The sequence below is a fragment of the Tiliqua scincoides genome, chromosome 1, assembly GCF_035046505.1.
Source record: "Tiliqua scincoides isolate rTilSci1 chromosome 1, rTilSci1.hap2, whole genome shotgun sequence".
NCBI lineage: Eukaryota > Metazoa > Chordata > Lepidosauria > Squamata > Scincidae > Tiliqua > Tiliqua scincoides.
The window spans coordinates 70,009,136-70,029,562 of NC_089821.1; the positions used below are offsets into that span (position 1 = coordinate 70,009,136).

General features: G+C 43.8%; 1 protein-coding gene across 1 annotated transcript in view; it reads left to right on the plus strand.

Annotated features, from left to right (window-relative positions):
* Positions 1 to 3,996: 3,996 nt before the first annotated feature.
* Positions 3,997 to 20,427, plus strand: part of AGBL2 (AGBL carboxypeptidase 2) — a 41,699-nt gene continuing 25,268 nt past the window's right edge. The window contains exons 1-8 of the mRNA XM_066621099.1: positions 3,997 to 4,035; positions 4,621 to 4,684; positions 5,303 to 5,434; positions 7,406 to 7,594; positions 8,901 to 9,008; positions 14,510 to 14,660; positions 15,180 to 15,959; positions 18,676 to 18,835. Of these exons, the coding sequence (XP_066477196.1) occupies positions 3,997 to 4,035; positions 4,621 to 4,684; positions 5,303 to 5,434; positions 7,406 to 7,594; positions 8,901 to 9,008; positions 14,510 to 14,660; positions 15,180 to 15,959; positions 18,676 to 18,835 (1,623 nt within the window). The remainder of the gene's footprint in view (positions 4,036 to 4,620; positions 4,685 to 5,302; positions 5,435 to 7,405; positions 7,595 to 8,900; positions 9,009 to 14,509; positions 14,661 to 15,179; positions 15,960 to 18,675; positions 18,836 to 20,427) is intronic.

The following is a 20,427-nucleotide window of genomic DNA, read 5'->3' on the forward strand; positions in this document are numbered from 1 at the left end:
CTTGCACTCTCCTTCAACTGATCTTCCACACCAGCTAAGGCACATTTGCTTACTTGTGAGCAAACACAACCATGAGGCTTAGTTCCCCTTTCCATAGGGGAACATTCATCTGCTTGGAGGGAGGGACTTCCTTCTCAGGTGTTTTTGGGGGCTGCATTCATTGGATCAGGACCATTCTGGTGACATTTGATTCCTCTCAGCCTGCCCTTTCCGACGGACTAAGGCAGGTTTGCCTACTCACGAGTAAACACGTGATATGGCTCACTTTCCATAGGGCTCCATGCATTTTTTGTTCTCCGGTTTTTTGGCCATAACTTTTGACAGAAAGGAGATATTTCACTCTGGTTTTTTACATTGCATTCCGCTCGAAATTCCGCATCCAACGATATATAATATGATGGGGTTACTCCTAACCATGGTGATTTTAGCTTGTCACCCACCAGTGCGTGTCACCCCCCATGAGCATCACCCGGTGCAGCCTGCACCCCCTGCACCCCCCTAGCGATGCCACTGTCTACACAGTCACTCAGGAGTACTACCGAGTCCAACAAGGGCTCATTTCCTCTGTTGGATTGCTACCAGGACAGTGTAAAAGCCAGAACAACATGGAATGCGCTGTTAGTAAATGAAGTGGATGCAAAAAAAACTCCTGGAATATGTTGGACACGTTTGAAAAATATTTTAGACCTGAATTTCCAATAACATGCTTTTATGAACCCCTTCCCAACAAAAACCCATCTCAGACAGGATGGAACAAGCTGAAACAGACATTTTCTAACTAATGCAGAAAGTAGCATGTGTTAGACACATGAGAATAATGTTTTGGAAATGGCATCCATGAAGTATTGAAATAGTATTTAATACCTCAACCCAAACCTGCATTTACCAAACAGCTTTGGTTGGTTAGTCTTCAGGCATCAAACAAATCCAGGCATAACAGACAAAAGAACCTTTCCACTATTGCTCTGGGCAATAACCGGTGTCCAGGAAAAAGACCAGAATGCCAACTTCTGAGCTTACTGAACTCATAAGTCCTGTTGAATGACTGATATAGTAAACCACAAGACTGCCTCAAATCCCATGTTCTGGGACCCTATATGGGCAATAAAAGGTTTCCAGGAAGAAGGGGCTTGCTATCACTCCCATTACTTCAATGGGACTTATTTTGGTCGGCCTGCCTAGCTGGGAATGTTTTGTTCTTGTAGCCCCCCCTTTTTTTGAAACACAGTTTACAGCCTGGAATGGCTACTGGATGCGGACATTTGGGGGAGTTTCTCAACTTCATGTTTCAGTTTCATATCAAAAGTTCTGAAGTATCCCTAGCACATCCCATTGTGTCTTGCATTAGGTTCATTTATTAATAGCCCTTTCCAGCCCATGTTGTTCTGGCATTTACAGTGTCTCACTGCTGCCTACTAGGTGATGTGAAATTCGATCAAGGTTTGCCTGGATGTTTTGTCTGGTTTGTCCTCCTGGGCAAGGGATCTTTCTCTGAACTATCTGAGAAGGTGAGGTGATTAAACTGGCTTGACACAGGCAGCAGTGACAAGTTCACGCATGACTCCACCAGGCAACCCCCACAGTGGATGGCTGCATGCACGAGAGCTTGACTAATGTACAGTACGTAATACCTGAAGTGGAAAAGACACGGAAGAGCCCAGCAGAAACTTTTCCTGATTAGAAACCTCACAAGAAGACTTCATTTTGTTACCCCCAATCCGCCTTTCTCCCCAGAGGGCACCCAAGGTGGCTTTTCCCACGTGTCACCATTTCAGAGGTTAATTGAACACCTCAATAAGCCAGGAAATATACTGTATATTGTAAAGCACTGATCTTCAACCTGGAGTTGGGACCCCAATGGGGTTGCAAAGCCTCAGTTGTGGGGTTGTGGCAACTTACGGGAGTGAAATAGGTTGAATTCCACTGGATTTCCACCAGATAAAGAGGGAGACACCTGGTGTACCCCTCAGCTACCAGGAGATTGAGTCCCAGTCCTGCTCTAGTTCTTAGCAATGGTGCCAAAACAGCTTTCACTACTGCCAGGCTTTATGGAAACTTTTTTTGCTCTATCTAATAAGAATATTTGGTTACAGTGTTGGACGGCATTACAGGGGCATAGAGTGGGTGGCAGTGGGGATGGGGGTGGACAACAGGGTCCTGTGAGCAGGGTGAACAGACATCCTCTTTTTCCAGGACATGTCCTCTTTTTTTAGCCTCATGTCCTGGAAAAGAATTGTCCTCCTTTTCTCTGTGAGCAGGCAGCTTAATTACCTTGTAGTTAATAAATACAGGTGCTGAAGCTGAAACTTAAATACTTAGGCCATCTCATGAGAAGGGAGGACTCTTTAGAAAAGACCCTGATGCTGGGAAAAATTGGAGGCAAAAGGAGAAGGGGTTGGCAGAGAATGAGATGGTTAGATAGTGTCAGGGAGGCAATGAACATGAATTTGAACAAACTCCAGAAGTTAGTGGTAGGCAGGGAGGCCTGGCGTGCTGTGGTCCATGTGGTCACAAAGAGTTTGACAGGACTGAAGAACAAAGTTAATAAATCACAAAGAAATGGGGATTTAGTACTCTGTACTTGCCACTCAACTTCCGATACCTGTTTCTATTTTCATTTTCATTTTTTATTCCCAACATTTTGTTTAAAATTATATTTACATAATAAAATTTTTAAAAAATTATATGTAATATAGTTTTTAATAAGTAATATAGGGCACAGTCCTAACCAGGTCTACTCAGAAGTAAGTCTTATTGTGTCCAATGGGACTTACTCCCAAGAAAGTGAGGTTAGAACTGCAGCCATAGTGTTTAAATTAACCACACGAAATTAATATATGAGTGTGTTTACTATTTAATATAGTTTTTAATAATAAGTAATATAGTGTTTAACTTAATGAAACGAATATATGAGTGTTTTTTGCTTTTGTTAAGCTTTTATTTTGTCCTGCATTTTTCTTGGGGTGTCCTACATTTTGCGGTGCCTGGTCCTCTTTTGTGGTTATGACACCTGGTCACCCTGCCTGGGAAGGGCGCAGGATCCTCAGTGGGGTCTACTTATTGGGGTCTTGGCACCAGGAGCTTGGAAGGCTACTGTTGTAATGCAGCTCTGTGTTCTGGGTCGCAGCCGCAGCCAGCGACCAAGCAGCCTCCCCCCCCCCCCCGGCCCCGACAGCTGAGCCACAGGCAACGTCGCCTCGCTGACGGCCCAACGAGAAGCCATTGAGGCCCCGCCTTGCAACCGGCCTGGCTCAGGCGTGGCTGGTTGCTAGGATACGAATTCCCCTCAGTGGGGGAGGTCGCCCGAGGGCAGCCGCGCGCGTGTCTCACTGCCGCGCCGCCGCCCGGAGTGCCGCCGGTTCTCGGAGGGGCTCCGCGTCTCTCTCCGCCCCTCCCCCAGCGCCCGCCCTCCTCTCATGGCCCAGTGCAGAGTCTGGCGGGCCTCTCACTAGCCCTGAGCGAGCGAGGAGGGAGAGGCTGACTCCGCTGTGGGCGGCCTCATCTCTTGTGCGTCTGCGGGGTTTTGTTTTGTTGTGGGTGACCAAAGCTGTCGCCATAGAAGCCCTTTCAGTCCTCTCAGTCACCACCGTCGAGATGGGGAGGAGGAGGAGTTGCCTTGGTGCTCCTTAGGTGGAATAGTCCCTTCTCCTCGGCCAGAGGGACTGTCCACTAAGTAGGGATGAGGCTCCTGAAAGCCTCTTCATGGCTTCCTCTTGTGTCACCTTCTCCCTCTTTCTTCCCCCCAGTACCTTGTCTCTTCTTTGCCCCCCATGCCTCTGTGTGGTGGGTGGGAAGGCAGGGGGAGCAGAGCCTCCCCAGCACTGCTGCCGTGTGAGGCGCCCAAGCACCCACAACCCACGCACAAAGCTTTTTGAAGCACTCCCCTGGGGAGGCTCTGTCTCCCCACCCACCACATATCCCTGGTCCATAGCTTCCACCTTTCATGACCTTTTCTCTGATTCTTTCTAGGGAGTGACCATCACTGTACTCGGCAACATGTGCCCAGCACCAGCAGACCCATGCTCTGACAGTCAGGTCAGTACACAGTGTGAAGGGGTGCACGGGCTAGAGGAGTTGTTCACTTTCTGTCTTGGAAGCTGATCTTTTGGACCTGTAGTTGCCATTGGTGGTGTTGGGGGTGATGATAGAAAAGCCAGGACCTCAGAGGGAGGGGTAGACTTTTGCACTTTTAGTACAAGTGGGGTGAGCAAGAGAACCTCACACATTCATTGTAATGGAAAACCATTTTGAGACCAACATTTAGATATTGTACAATTTTTCATTTAGTCTGGATGTCATTACTTAGTGTTTTATACTAGAATCCAGTACAGAGCTTTGGTAAATGTAACCCAAGTACAAAACTTGCTGACTTTCCCTGCTCAGATATTTTTCTTCTACAGCTTTTGTACTTTAGTAGAGGTGGGGTGAACTGGAGAACCTCACACTCTCACTGTAATGGAAAACCATTTCGAGACCAACACTTAGATATTGTACAATTTTTCATATAGTCTGGATGTCATTGCTTAGTGTTTTATAGTAGCATCCAGTATGGAGCTTTGGTAAATGTAACCCAGTACAAAACATGCTGACTTTCACTGCTCACATGCCTTCCTTCTACAGCTGCTCAAAGACCCGTATGAAAGGTTCATGCATCAGCACCTGCAATATTATGGCTATTTCAAAGGTAAGAACATAGGCCCTAACCTGATGAGTTTGTCCCGTTCCACCTGCCAGAATTGTGTCAAGTGGTTCTACAAGTCCCCTCCTCCCCCGGCTTGGAATATCTCCTTCCCTGTTTTGTTTGCTATTCCTCTCTTGAATAGTTAGGAATCATTGAGCAGAATTCTAACTAAGTCTACTCAGAAGTAAGTCCTATTTTGTTCAATGGGGCTTACTCTCAGGAACATGTGGTTGCAGCCTATGTAGCCTAATTCACCTGTTGAAAGAAAGGCTGTCAGTCCTCTTATCAATTAATACCTCATACCCCTTTGTATTTACAAATGGGAAAAGATTATTACACTTTTAATTTAATGTTGTAGAATAATAACATAAGAATCTTTGTCCTTCTATACTGTACTTTACTCCTAACCACTGTGAAGTAGGTCTCATTAAATCACTGTGCAATCCTATGCATGTTTAATCAGTAGTGAGTTCCATGGTGTCCAGTGGGGCTTCCTCCCAGGAAAATGCATATAGGATTGCAATCTCAGTTGAGTTTCCTTTGTACCAAGAATTTTAAGTCCCTTGAGACAGAGATCTGTTCATTTGTGTAAAGCATCATCTAAATAATGTTCCTTCTTAGGTGAGGAAAATGCTCTTGAAACCCCCGTTTTGCCCCTTGAGAACTGGAAGAAGAGCTCTCACTATCCATTGAAACCAGGCAACTTTCACAAGAGAGGTAGATCAGAACACGATTCAAACAAGAAACTACTATGTAAGTAAGCTCCAAACCTGGTGGGTGAGAGAGAGAGAGAGAGAGAGAGCGAGAGCGAGAGAGCGCTCTACCTAGAAGGAAATGCATACTTGAACCACATACTGCCTCAGTGGCATAGCTAGGTCATTTTTGTCACCCCCATGCAACATAATTAAGTAATTAATTTTTTCACATTTTTATACCATCCTTCTTCTAAGAAGCAAAGGTTGTGTGCATGGTTCCTCCCCTTATTTTGTCCTCACAACAACCTTGTGATGTAAGTGAGATAGAGAGATAGTCATGACATGAAATGAATAATAATAATGGACAGAAAATAAATGCAGTAAATATTTCCCTACAAGCAATGGATGAAATTATGCATCAAATGATATATAAAATGATGGTATTATTCCAAAAAGCCACGATTTCCACAATCTTAGTCACTAGGGTGTCACCCCCAAGGATGTCTCATTGGTCCATTTTGAGTTAAAGCAGTGGTTCTCAAACTTTTAGCACTGGGACCCATTTTTTAGAATAACAGTCTGTCTGAGACCCACAAGAAGTGATGTCATGGCTGAAAGTGACATCATCAAGCAAATTAAAATAAATAATTATAAATAATTAAATTAAAGAAAACAAATAATTACATAAGGGGAAACCAGCCCTGTTCTACCACATTAATTTTCTCTGTAGCCTGCCTGCAAGAACACCCCTTCCCACACACAAATCAATAATATTTTCAGCCCTACCCAGTGCCCAGTTCAATTTAAGTTCTTACATTTAAACCATATCTCATTCAGGACCCACTTAGCTTTAGAAGTCTAAAAAAGAAAAAAATTCACGTTACCAGTTCAAGCCACTGTTTTATTCTTGGGGGGGGGGGGAGCATTTGTTATGGAGCATTTGTTCAGCTCCACGTTCATCAGATTGGGACCATTCTGGTGACCTCACATTCCCCTTTGCCTGACCTGATCACGAGCCAAGGCATGTTTACTTACTTATGAGTACACAGTTTCACTTTCCATAGGGCTCATTACATTCGTCAACTTGGAGGGAGGAACTTCCATCTCAGGTGTTTTTGGGGGGCTGTGTTCATTGGATCGGGACCATTCTGGTGTCATTGAATTCCTCTCAGCCTGCCCTTTCTGGTGGACTAAGGCAGTGTTCTCAAACTTTGAGGGAGCTTTACTCCCTCAGTAAGTTCTTGCGGGGAAGGGCTAGTGCAGTGATGCAATCCCCAGGATTGCACCGCTAAGGGGGGGTGGGAAGTACTTGTGACTTACTTTATGAAGACAGGGCTGCAGGAGGTGCGGGGATCCCTGCGCAGCCCTCTGCAGTGCTCCCTGAGGCTTGGAATGTTCAGAGAAAGTGGGTGCAAACACCTCCAGCAAAATGGAAGTGCTTTGTGCCTGCTTTCTCCGAACGTTCCAAGCCTTGGGGAGTGCTACAGAGGGCTGCACAGGGCTCCCTGCACCTCCTGCAGCCTGCTGCAGCCCTGTCTTCATAAAACAAGTCACAAGCACCCCCCTCGCTCCCCCATACGGGCACGATCCTGGGGATTGCTTCCCTGCCTCTCCCCTTCTCCTGCCCCTTAAAGGGACGGGGGAAACCTTTACTCAAACTGGTGGGTCGTGACCCATCAGTTTGAGAACCACTGGATGAAGGCAATTTTGCCTACTCATGAGTAAACATGTGATATGGCTCAGTTTCACTTTCCATAGGGCTCCATGCATTGTTGTTTTCTGGCCATAACTTTTGATAGAATGAAGATTTCACTCCAGTTTTCTTCATTCAATTCTGCTGTAAATTCTGCATCTGACAGTATATCGCACGCTTGTATTATTCCTACCCATTGTGATTTTGGCAATTTTGATCACTTGTGGTATCACCCCTCTAAGGCTGGTACCTAGAGTGGACCACCCCTCGCTAGCTATGCCACTATCAGGACTTGCAAATAAATTAATAATACTTTATCATTTTTATTTTTGGCAGGTTCACTAATGATGAAGACAGCAGTTCTTAAGAGTAAACAACTTATGCATGACCATCCAGAGGGCTCTGGTGTTCTGCGCTTATGTGAACCTCGAAATCTTTTTTCCCTTCCCAACTGCAGAGATTCAATTTTGGCACCACTCTGGCCAATAGAGTGTGAAGTAATCCATGATAAGATCCACCATATTGGTAACTGAGCCTTGGTTTGAAATTAATCTTTTGTGTTTATGATCTTTTACTGTTAAGTTTCCTGGATGTACAGGAACCGTGATTGGAGAGCTTCTTTCTATTGCACAGATCCATGAAATTCACTCTTAAAAGTTTAATACAAGAGTTTAATACAAGTTTAAGATATTGAAACTTGTATCTAAAATGAGAAATATTCAGTTGCATTTCATGATGCTTTCGTACTCAGTATGAAATGTTTTGGTTTTTGGTCAGTTCCATAGGCCAGGGATTCCCAATATGTTGTTTCAGTCAATTCTAGATTAAATTGCGAGTCTTAATTTCATACATTACTTTTTTGACAAGGAAATTAGTTGTGTCTAGAAAAGTGTATAAAACATAATGCATGAATAGTGGCATGGTCAGACCTCCGTGCAACTGCTAATTAAATAGAAAGCAAAAACAAAGGACCAAAAAAACACAACAGGCATATAGTTTACCCTTTGACATTTGGGCACGATGAATTATTTTAGTTGTTGAAGTCAAGCAATTCATTTTATTGACATTTATGTGTTAACAATGGGCGCAATCCTAACCCCTTATGTCAGTGCTTTCCAGTACTGACATAAGGGCAATGCAACTCTGAAGTAAGGGAACAAATATTCCCTTACTTTGAGGAGGCTCCAGTGAGTGACACCCAACTGCAGGATGCAGCACATGTCCCATTGGCAGTGCTGGAAAGCACTAACATGAGGGGTTAGGATTGCACCCAATGTGTCATAAGTTGAAATCACACAGAAATTTCAGAATCATACTCCTACTTCTGTCACTATGGTTTCTAATGAAAATGTTTATAAAGCAAGTTCCAAGAGATTGATCCTTTAAAGACCTACTGAGTATTCCTCTACCTATTTTTTATTTTAGTACTATTTTGTCAGCTCTCCTTGAACCAGATCCTAGTAGCCTATTTTATAGTGCGTGCGTGCGTGCGTGCGTGCGCGCACATATGTAGCTTTTCCAGTTTAAGTAATAATTTTGTAATCTGCCTTCCCATTTACTTGGATACCTTGTCTTATCAAAAAGTATACTTGGGATGGCATTGAATTGGACTGCGAGTAGAGCCCAATAAGAGTAAGAATCTAGGGGTCATGGGGGGAATATGCAGTGTCTTACAGAACAATCCTATACATCTCTGCTCAGAAGTATGCCCCATTGAGTTCAGTGAGACTTACTCCCAAATATGTGTGTCTAGGATTGCATCCTTATTTGATCTGAAAGTACAAATAAGATTGCAGTCAAAATAAATAAATGTAATTCTGTGTTTTGACAGAGTGGGTTCCCCCTGAACCTGAGCCTTTCTATCAGCCAACAGGAAATGAAATGGCACCAACTGTAATAGGAGAGGAATTGGGGACTGTTGTTTATTACATAGATCCAGGTATTTTTTTGTTTGTTTGTTTGTTTGTTTGTTTGTTTGTTTGTTTGTTTGTTTAGCGTATGGCATATAATACATGAATTTATATATCAATTAGACTAGATCAAATGTCAATGTCCAGTTTGTCAGCCATTCAAGGGCAGTTACCTTCATTGAAAAAGTCAGACCATGGGCCAGTATACGCCCTCAGTTTGCAGCCAGACACAATGTGGTATATGGTTTGGCGGGAGAACCCGTAATCATACTGTGGAGTAGATACTAGCCCTCATTTAAACATTGAGTCCTGACTAATACCATGTAGGGCAGGGGTGCTCACACTTTTTTGGCTGGAGAGCTACTTTGAAACCCAGCAAGGCCCGGAGATCTACCAGAGTTGTTTTTTTTAATCCCATTATAGTCAGTGGGGCTTACTCCTGTGTAAATGTGGACAGAATTGCAACCTCAGAGCCCAACCCTATGGTGTCTACTCAGAAGTAAGTCCCATGCTAGTCAATGGGGACTACTCTCCGGTAAGTGTGGATAGGAGCTTTAGAGCAGGGGTGCTCAAACTTTCAACTTTAGGGATCCTGGACCTTTAAAATTGTGTAGGAGAGAATTTCAGCAGGTGCAGCTTGTCATCTGTGGGATGACAAGTTGCACCTGCTGAAATTCTCTCTTCTATACACTTGTTACAGCATCCCTAAAGTTGAAAGTTTGAGCACCCTTGCTTTAGAGCCCAATCTTTTGCATGTCCCCTCAGAAGCAAGCTCCATGCTAGTCAATGGGGCTTACTCCCAGGTAAGTGTGGAGAGGATTGCAGCTTGTGTGCCCAAGCCTAAGCCTGTCTCCTCAGAAGTAAGTCCCATGCTAGTCAATGGGGCTTACTCCCGGGTAAGTGAGGAGAGGACCGCAGCCTTGGGCACCTGCATCTCTCAATTGCTGCTGAACGTCCCCAGCCGGAGGCTGCCACCACCCTGCATCAGCAGCACTTCTGAGTGGCCCCAAGCAACTCCTCCAGACAGTCCCGGGCTGCTCCCGAGCCCTTCTGGAGACGCTCCTCAGGTTCTCCAAGGCACAACTGAATTTCTGCTCCGAGCCTTCCCTGCAAAGTCAAGCCCAACCCTTGTTTAGCTCCACTACATTTACCTGGGTGTAAGAACCATTGACTATAATGGGATTTACTTCTGAGTAGACAGGCATAGGATTGATCCTATGCACATTTACCTGGGGGTAAGCACCATTGCCTATAATGGAATTTAATTCAGGGTAGAACAAGCATAGGACTGTGTTGTAGGGCTGCAATCCTGTCCATACTTTCCTGGGAGCAAGTCCCATTGATTATAATGAGATGTACTTCTGAGTAGACATGCATGGGATTGGGCTCTAAAGCCCATTTTATCAGATGCATAAAGTGTCTGCATTTAGCAAACAGATGTACAGGGGGATACAAAGAAAAGGTTATAGGGGGGAAAATGCGATTAACAGTACAGTTTTCTGCATGTTTACTCAGAAGTAAATCTGTGTTCAAAGGATTCACCTCTAGGGAAGTGTGAAGTGATGGTACAAAACAACCTCGCAGTACCATTGGGACTGAATTGAATATGTGGCTCAGTTTTAGTTCCATGAAGCCAGAGCCCCATCCTACGCATGTCTACTCAGAAGTAAGCCCCGTTAGAGTCAGTGGGGCTTCCTCCCAGGAAAGTGTGGACAAGCTTGCAGCCTCAGAGCCCCATCCTAGGCATGTCTACTCAGAAGAAAGCCCCATTAGAGCCAACAGGGCTTACTCCTGTGTAAGTAGCTAGCACTGGAGCCCCAGCCAGGCTCCTTCCCACACGTACCTCGTGTCATCGGTGAAGAAGCACGCCTGAAGCTGAGCCATCGCAAGAGCCCGAGCTGGTGATGCGAAGGGCAGAAATCCGCAGCCTGCCTGCTGCCCCCGAAGCAACCTCCCCGCTCCCACGTGGCCCGGTTGGGAGAGGTCTAGCTAGAGCTCCGCAATCGATTAGTGAGGGCTGTCCTGCAAAGTCAAGCCCAACCCTTTAGCAGCTAAAGGCAAAATGAGTTGATCGCGGAGCCCTTAGACTAGAGTAGACTAAGGGCTCGGCGATCGACTCATTTTGCCTCGTGATCCACCGGTAGATCGGGATCGACGTGTTGAGCACCCCTGATGTAGGGTATGGATCCTGTTCAAAGTTTTCCAGTGCTGGCGAGGTAAGTCGAAACCTGGCACCTTAAGTGTAGGATCATCTATATAACTACCCATTTCTGGGCGTTCAACTGCCCATTTAGCTTTCCATTGGGCATTGATGTTAAAATTGTTGTGCAGATGTTGTGCGAGTACCAGAGAAGGCTTTCTGGATTTAAGCCTACCGATTGATAGATGCGGATTGGCATCTACTGGTAAAAGTGGGTTGTTGGTGATTTTTCTATATTCTTTCACTAAAACCTCATGTCTGCGTAGAGCTGGTGGTGCTGTGTGGCTCAAAATGGGGAGCCAACAGACAGGAGTGTGTCTTATATTATTAATGGTTTCATTTAATCTGGCATCAGTCTTGCTAGTATGACAACTGTTAAGCCATACTGGAGTGCAGTATTCTGCTGCGGAGTAGATCAATCCTAATTCTGATGTTCTGAGAGTAGTGGCTGAAGCTTCCCATCTTGTTCCTATTAATTTCTGGAGTATGTTGTTCCTGGTATTGATTTTTGTGGACGTGTTCTCGAGGTGTGACTTATAAGAGAGAGTCCAAAGTTACTCCAAGATCTTTTGGATGAAGATTGTAAGGGAGTAGGTTGTTATTTAGATAGACCTTCGGGGCTGCATTAGCTAATTTATTGTTAAGGTGGAAGCATGTAGTCACTGTTTTGCTGATACTGGGTATTAACCTCCAGTCAGCAAAATATTTTCCCAGGATCTTGAGGTCTTCTGAAAGGAGGCCATCCAACACCTCCATGTTTTTTCCCTGTACTGCTAGAGCCAAGTTGTCAGCATATCCAAATTTATGTCCCCTTATTACTGGCAAGTCTGAGATGTACAGGTTAAATAGTGTGGGTGCCATTACAGAGCCTTGTAGGAGGCCGTTGTTTAACCTTCCTACCTTACTTGCATTGTCCCGCATTATGATCTGGAAAGATCTGTCACTTAGCATATTGTTGACTAATCGATAGTTTTTTTCATGGGATGATGTGACACAATTTATATAGCAGTCCCTCCCTCCACGTCAAATGCTGCAGTTAGGTTGATAAATACAATTGTAGTTTTTAAACCCTGTTGAAACCCAGCCTCGATATAGTTTGTCAAGCTCAACACCTGATCAACACAGCTACGATTTTGTCGAAAGCCCACTTGTTCTACATGCAGATGTTCATCTATTATAGGGCCAATTCTGTTTATGATTAGTTTCTCCGAAAGTTTGTAACATGATCCAGGTATTTTCATATGTAATCTGCAACCTAATAAGGTTTCTGAAATCTGAAAATAACTCATCTCATTTTTAATGAATGAATGCAAAGTGAAATTCTCCTAAATATTGTGGCAGTGTTTCTATTCCCTTCTTCATCCCATTGTTCTGTCTTTCTTCACCTTGTACTGATGAACAAGAACTTGTAATGACACTGATAGCTTTTCTCTAAATTTTTTTAACTGATTTACTTTCTTTGTCACTGTCATGAAGGGGGGGACTTCTAGTGACTACCCGCTGATCCAGGGCAGTGATGCCTAGTGCCAAGTGCTCACTCCCTTCCTATCCCCCACTCTTCCAATCAATTGAACATGCAGCTTGGTGGGACAAGACTTGGTAAATCTAGTCTGCTGCCACCAACCCAAGAGATCTGGTTCCCAGAGAGGTTCCTTGGGCAAAACCCCTCCCCTAGAATGGTATTCAGGATTGTTAAAATGCTCTTGCTCTGCCAGTAGCACATGCAGAGCGGGGAGGCTAACAAATCCACTGATCCCAGAGCACGGCAGAGGTTTTAAACAAAAAGGTTTTATTAACAGGAGGGTTTACAGATGAGAAAAAAACCAATGTAAACAGGCTTGGTTTCTCTTAGGTTGACATCCCCTGAATGGTGCTGGCTCTGCAGGGAAGCCTCAAATGTGCAGACCCTGCTGGACTAGGCCAAGAGCCTGGATCCCAACTTGGCCTGGCCTTTGCTGAGGGAACAAGAGCTCCTAAGGACTGGAGGAGGAAGACAGACATAAACAAAACATGACACTCCTGGCTGATACTTGGTCCCTTTCTATGTCCCTGGGGCTCTCCCCAACAGCTCACCAGAAAGTGGGCTCTCCCTGTCTTGTCCTGTCAGAAGCAGACAGAAGAGAGAGACAAAATCTCCTCAGGCCTGGTGATCTTTCCTCTGGCCCTACCTCCCCATCTTTCCAATTGGCTAGCTCCCCTTGGAACCTGAAACCATCTTGGAACCATCTTGGAATTGGAGGGAAAATCCTCCACAACCGTTTCATTACAGTCACTAAATAGTTTTCTGTGGGTATTCAATGCAATGCATTGATTAAAATATGTTGCTTTATATAAGTTTGTGTGCCATTAAAATCTGTAACTGTTTATAAGCCAGTTCTTCAAACCAGAATACTGTACGTACTAGATTTTGTATGCTTGTACTGGTCACTCTGGCTAAACTAAATGTTGCATAGCAGATGGATGTTAACAGTCTCCTGACTTTTTTTATGAAAATTAGTGGGAAAATGAATTTGATCAGAGAATGATGATCAGAGGAATAGCAGAGGATGGTGATTAACTTCTTTTGCAGTGGCCAAGGATTACTCATTTACAGGGCTGACTGAGGCAGTCACCTCTTTCCACCTCTTTCTACCTACTCATCTCCTCTGTTCCTTCCCCTCCTTCCTGGATTGGAAAAGGAAGAGGAAGATGTAGTGGAAGAGAAAATGGAGAGGAGAGTGATGGGCTAGAGCTGCTCCAGGTAAGGGAGGGCAACATTTGGCACATTGCCTTGGGCATTAGGATGCCATTGGCTGACCCTTGTATCGACCTATTTCTATTCAAAATAACTCCCCCACCTGCTTCTCACTTACTGGAGAGTATATGTCTTTCCCGCCATGATGGAGCTTATGGACAAACAACTTGTGGGGGGCAATTGTGCTTTGTAAAATGGCTCATGAAGAAAGGGTTAAGCACCCCTCCTTTGTTCCTTCCCTCAGATTTGCAGCCTCTTGAGGCTGCTTTTCTTTTTAAAAAATTGTCAGGAGATTATTATAAACTCGGTCTTCTAATACTTGATTTGGCCCTGCATATCATGGGAGAAAGCTATCATAGGAGTACAACTTTTAAAATTCTGTTCAGTTGAAAAACCAATAATAGAGGCCAGTCTGAAGTCACCTTGCTCATCTGCTATCAATGTCCAGTGCTCTTTGTTCCTAGGAGCGCCATGTTTCCCAACCAGCCATGAATACAGAAGACTGGAAAATGGAATTTGCAGGGTTGGTGTGCATACCTGGTTATGATGGTTAAGTCTGCAATGCTGTGGTAACAACCATGTCTTTTCTCCTTCAGCAACCAAAGATACTTGTTTCACTGGTTCACAAGTTGGAGGGTCAGAAGAGCCCATCAGATCAGCTGCAGTCAGTTTGAAGAATCCAGAAGATACTGTACTGTTGTTTGAATCACGTTTTGAAAGCGGGAACCTCCAGAAAGCTGTCAGGGTGTGAGTAAGAGAAGCTGGAAATCATATGGGGGCAAAAAAAAATTGCATCAAGAGAAGAAGGAAGCTGTTTTAGATGAAAGCTTAGGACAATCAGTTGAAAACTTAACAGTTCTCGTTACACACTGGAAAACCATATTCTGTCTAGCGTGACTGCCAGTTTAAGTATGAAGCTATCTGTCCCCAGGATAAGGAGAGAGTGTTCATAATACCAAACAAAAGAGATACCAGAAAACAGCCACTGGAAAAGTGGAAATGCTGGCATGAATAGGAACCTAAGCTCTTACCCTACTAAATATAAAAGAACCACCCCTTAAAATCTGCCTTTTAGCCCAGTTAGTGGGGGGGGGGGGGAGTACAGTCAAGATATGAAGTATTCCATGATCTCCTGCAGCTTCCCATTTCTTGAGGTAGGTTTGTCTGTAGGACTTTGATACAGTACATGCTGTGCAGAGTTCCTTATAGGGAGAAATTGCTGCTGTCTTCCTAAACATTTTTCTTTTCCTGATGACTGCATTTCAGAGGCAAGTATGAATATGAACTGACTTTGCGAACAGATCTTTATACAAGCAAGCACACACAATGGTTCTACTTCAGAGTACAAAATACTAGAAAAGACGTTACCTATCGTTTCACTATTGTTAATTTGATGAAAGCCAAGAGTCTCTACAACTTGGGAATGAAACCTCTTTTGTACTCTCAAAAAGATGCTCAGCTGCATGGTATTGGCTGGAGGAGAGAGGGTAGTGGCATCAAATATTATAGATATAACACAGAGGAAGGTCAGACGTTGTATTGTCTCACCTGGACAGTGTGTTTTCCTTACAACCATGACACATGCTATTTTGCTCACTTCTACCCGTACACCTATTCGGATCTGCAGCATTACCTTGTGACGTTAGTAAAGGATCCGCACCGTTCTCAATATTTCAAACTTCGTTCTCTGTGCAACAGTCTAGCTGGGAACCCAGTATACCTCCTCACCATTACCAATCCATCCAAAAGTGCTGCTGTTGCAGATGCAAAGAAAGCTGTCATATTAAGTGCCAGGGTCCATCCTGGGGAACCAAACAGCTCCTGGGTGATGAGAGGCTTCCTAGACTTCATTTTGAGTGATTCCCCTGATGCTCAGCTACTTCGGGATCTCTTCATATTTAAGGTTGTGCCCATGCTAAATCCAGATGGGGTAATTGTGGGGAATTACCGTTGCTCACTAGCAGGAAGGGATTTGAACAGGAATTACACCACAGGATTGAAGGAATCCTTCCCTTGCATTTGGCACACTCGGGCCATGATCAAAAGGTGAGAGATAAAGCTTTTTTAATCTTTTATTTTTTAATCTTTTATGTTCCAGTTAAATCATGAGTTAGGTCTCAATGCTTAGAAGAAGGGTGGGTGGGATGCAAAATTGTACAAAGGAAAAATAAACCATTATGCCATATTTGTCAAGTTTCAGTACATTCATTAAGAAATGTGTATATAGTATATACACACTGTGTAAACCAATGTAAATACAGTGGATGATATACATTTGCTTAAGTTGCATAAATTTGGGTTGCATTGGTGAGTAGGTAGGCAGGGCTCAAGAAGGAAAAGAACTAGTAATCAGAATAACTGTAGCACTTATGTGCTCTGATAGCTGTAGAGAGACTGCAGTTAGTGTGGGTGCACAGCTGAAGTGAGAATGTTGCACATATGTAGAGATCTGTCTTCACTGATGTTTCTGTCATTACACTTACTTAAAGTGTGAGAATTATCCCCAAAATGTGAACAAGTGTCAAATCAATTTCTTCCTTTTTGATTACTTTAAAAGTAAGATAATTGTCCTTTTGTTTTTTTAAGAAATAATTATTCTACATGAGTCATTTAAAACTTAAACTTGAAAATTTAAAAGTTATAGTCGTCTGCTGGTTAAATGTTAAAAGTTATGGAAAGGAAACCCTATCAGTCTTTTCATCTCCCAAAGTCAAAATAGTTGAATTGCTTGTCCTTAACTGCATTATGCTATCCCCAAGTTAAATATTCTGGCAGTGTCATGATTTTTCCTAATTGCCCTGATGTTGGCAAAGCCCAAAAATATACCAGTGAAACACTAGATGTATCAGTGTATACTGGTGAGACACTGCCATCACAGGGGAGGAAGTGGATGTAGCAGGAATGTAGTAGAAAAGAAACTGAGCTTAGGAGATGTCCCTTCTTCTGCAGTGGTGTAACATCTTTTGTTTATCCTTAACAAAAGAGAATGGCATATGTGAACACACTTACATTAAAGTCAATGGTGGAAGTCCAAGGAAGAGCAAGACCAAATTACAAGCATCCTGGGGACAACAGTTGTCAGGGTGAGATCACTGGGCCTTGCACTAGTCAGTCTGACTGGCTATCACACTGTACTGTCCCAGGTGTGCAAGTATCATTTCCTACTCCTTTTTCTGAGACATCGTAGCCAGATGTCAGTTCTGGCACTTCTTGCATATTAAACCAAGGCTGTTAGCTCCACATATAGCTTCTCATAAAGTTTCTTTAGTCATTATGTATGTTGCTGTGTCCATTTAGGGATGAGAAGGGGGATGGGCCTCTGTATGGTCCCCTTTAAGTAGCTGTGTGGTGAGGGGACAGCTTTCTATGGAATCCTAGACTCTAATATTCCTGCCTCTCCCTTTTTCTTCCAAGCTTATTGTTAGCTGGACACCTAAAACATATGTCTTGTATGAGGCTGTTTTAGTTTCCACCTCTCTCTCTCTCTCTCTCTCTCTCTCTCTCTCTCTCTCTGACTTCTCCCTCACACAATTGTTGTTCCCTTCACTCAGAGACAAATACAAATGTATTGGATTATCTCCTGGAAGTACCCCTGGTACCCCTGCTAATTGAGTAAGAGGCACTTTTCAAGTGGGTGCTCCTTTTTTTAGCAGGGGGAGAGTAACTGGCCCACCTCACCCCAGCACTGTCTGTTCTAATGGCTATCTGCTGGTATTCATTTGCATCTTTTTAGATTGTGAGCCCTTTTGGGACAGGGAGCCATTTAGTTATTTGATTTTTCTCTGTAAACCGCTTTGTGAACTTCTAGTTGAAAAGCGGTATATATATACTGTTAATTAATAATTAATTAATTAATTAATTAAACTAGGGAGGATCATGCCATTATGGCATTCATGTTACTGCCATGTATTAGCTGGTACTTTATGTGCATGCTCTGTCATGATCTGTGGGTGGTAGTGAAATGTCTGGTACTACAAGTTGAGTTCTGAGGGTCTGTTCCCAGAACTCAACATGGATGGGAAAAATTGCATTAAAACAAATCAATTTAAAAAACAATGTTCCTTTGCTAGGCAATTTAAAAACAGCCTTTGTGGTGTAACACAAAGGCATTAGGCAGACAATCCATCAATCAGTTTCTCTCCAGGTGCTTAGAAAGTCTTCACTTCGACCCTTCCCTTCACTCAGAGCTGGGAAAGAATGCACAGTGATTATCTTTCTTTCATGTGCTCAGGGGGAACTGAGGGAAGGGGGAAGGAAGCCATTCTAAGTGCCTAGAGAGAGAATGATTGATGGATTGTCAGGCAGCTTTCCTCTCTTGTTAAACAAGTTTTTTGCTTTAATTTAAAGGGTCCTTCTACAGGTGAAAAATCCATAGATAATTAGGTTATACCTGTAATCCCTTGTATAACTGTCTCTTTATAACAGTAAGAAAAGCAGTTTTTTAAACTGATTTTAAAGGAATGCATTTTTCCCCTTCTTCAGGGATCAGAACATTCCTTCTCATTTGCAGTGGCCATTTGTGTTGAGTCAAATCCGTGTATAAAAAATCTGTGTATAACAAGGTTGGACCTGTACTCTGTTTTCTAAATAACCGAACTTAAGAAATTGTAGCCAAGCAGATATTTTTATGTACCTTGTTCTGATTGCTTGAATCTTCCACGTGAGTGGGAAGTAAACAGAATACAATATGGTTACTTCTGTGCAACAAGTCATTCATGTATTAATCAGGTCCTGGTTTCTTTGCTTGTATCTTTCCTGCAAGAGTCCTTGAGGAACGAGAAGTTTTGCTGTATTGTGATCTCCATGGGCACAGCCGCAAGAACAATATCTTCATGTATGGCTGTAACAACAACCATGCTTCAGAACGGTTGCTCCATGAACGAATATTTCCTCTTATGCTGAGCAAGAATGTTCCTGACAAGGTGGGGCCTTAGCATAGTTTATAGACCAAGGATAGCCCAAGATCTCCTGACACCTGAAGTGGCATGCCAAATGCTACCCCCCTTACTCAGTGATGTGCCAGCCTCCACTCCTCCCATTCTCCAACATTCTAGCTCAGCACACTTCTCCACATTGTCTCTTCCTTTCTGCCCCCCTTTTCTAATCTAGGGAGGGAGGAGGAGCAATAGAGGAAAGCAGATTAACAAAGATGGATGTTCCCCCCAATAATCTGCTGCCTCAGGCAACCAGTTACCCTCATGGGTGAATGGCCCTACGATGGACCCTGTTCTGAATTCTTTGTTAGTTACTTTAAGAGTCAGTATTGTCCCTGTTGATTAATTCAGATGACAATTATTCTTCTCACAGTGAGGAGTTACCTTTTCTTTCTAACAATATAGACTCCTTCTAAATGTGTTGCATGTAGCACCATCCATCCAGTCATGGCTTTTCCATTTTTTCAGTTGATTGCAACTGATGTTGCATCAGTACTTTTCACATGTAGCCAGTTTTCATGCACTCTCATTGTGCTATATTCCATCCACATTGCTAACAACCCAATCCTATCCTTCCCCCCCCCCCAATGGTGCAGCTGCCCCAAAAACAAGAGTGCTGTATCCAGTGGGGGGATAGCAAATCAGGAAGCTCAGCAGGGAAAGGGTACTTACATCCTCTTAACCCTACATAAGTTTCCTTATCTGCAATGGGTCTCCTAGGACTTGCGCTAGCAATTTCGCTAGTACAAGTCCAAGGAGAGAAAGGAGGTGGGGAGGCTGTTGCCAGAGGGGATAGGAACTGATGTGCAGCAGCATCACTGAATCCATCCCCTCCTGCAGTCTCCCCACCCCTGTTATGTCCCCTCCTTTCCCAGTTTCTCCCCCAGTTTCATTATTTACACATTTTCCCAGTTAATAAATGTGGCAATTCAAGCACAAGCAAAATACAAGTAGACAACAGATGAAAATGTCCTTACATTATAATAACCTGTTTTTCATCACAACAACCCAAACTTATCTGAACCACCCACTAGTGGAATGTGCGTTCTGCTGGAGGAAGTGTCCAGGCGGTAGAGCCTAGTTCTGGTGCACATCATGCAATGTCATCATGCTTACCAGAGCTGGTGGTGAGTTCAGTGAGGCTGCCAGCAAAGTCACTGGTGGCCGTTCACGCTTACTGGTGGTGAACATACTGTCTGCTGGCACCAAGTAAGGCAGCAGAGGGAGAAAGCTGGAGGAATAGGTGAAACAAGGTGGAGAGAGCAGAATCTATGGCACTTGTGTATGGCCATATCCTGTCCCTCTTCTGTCTCTCTCTCTTGCCTTCATTTTCATTGGTTCTGTGCCAGCAAAATAGCTTTAAGAGTCAGTATTGTCCCTGTTGATTATATAGCAAAATAGCTGGCACAGAATCAAGGAGCCCCATTGGGAAAGTAGAGGCTTTCCCCAAGTTAAGGAAACAAAAGTTCCCTTACCTTGAGGAGTCCTCGGCAACTGTCCCTCCCACCTTAGGATGCAACCTGCACCTCGATCAGTGCTGTAGAGATTTGGATAGGACTGGGTCTAGCTAGCTTGTACTT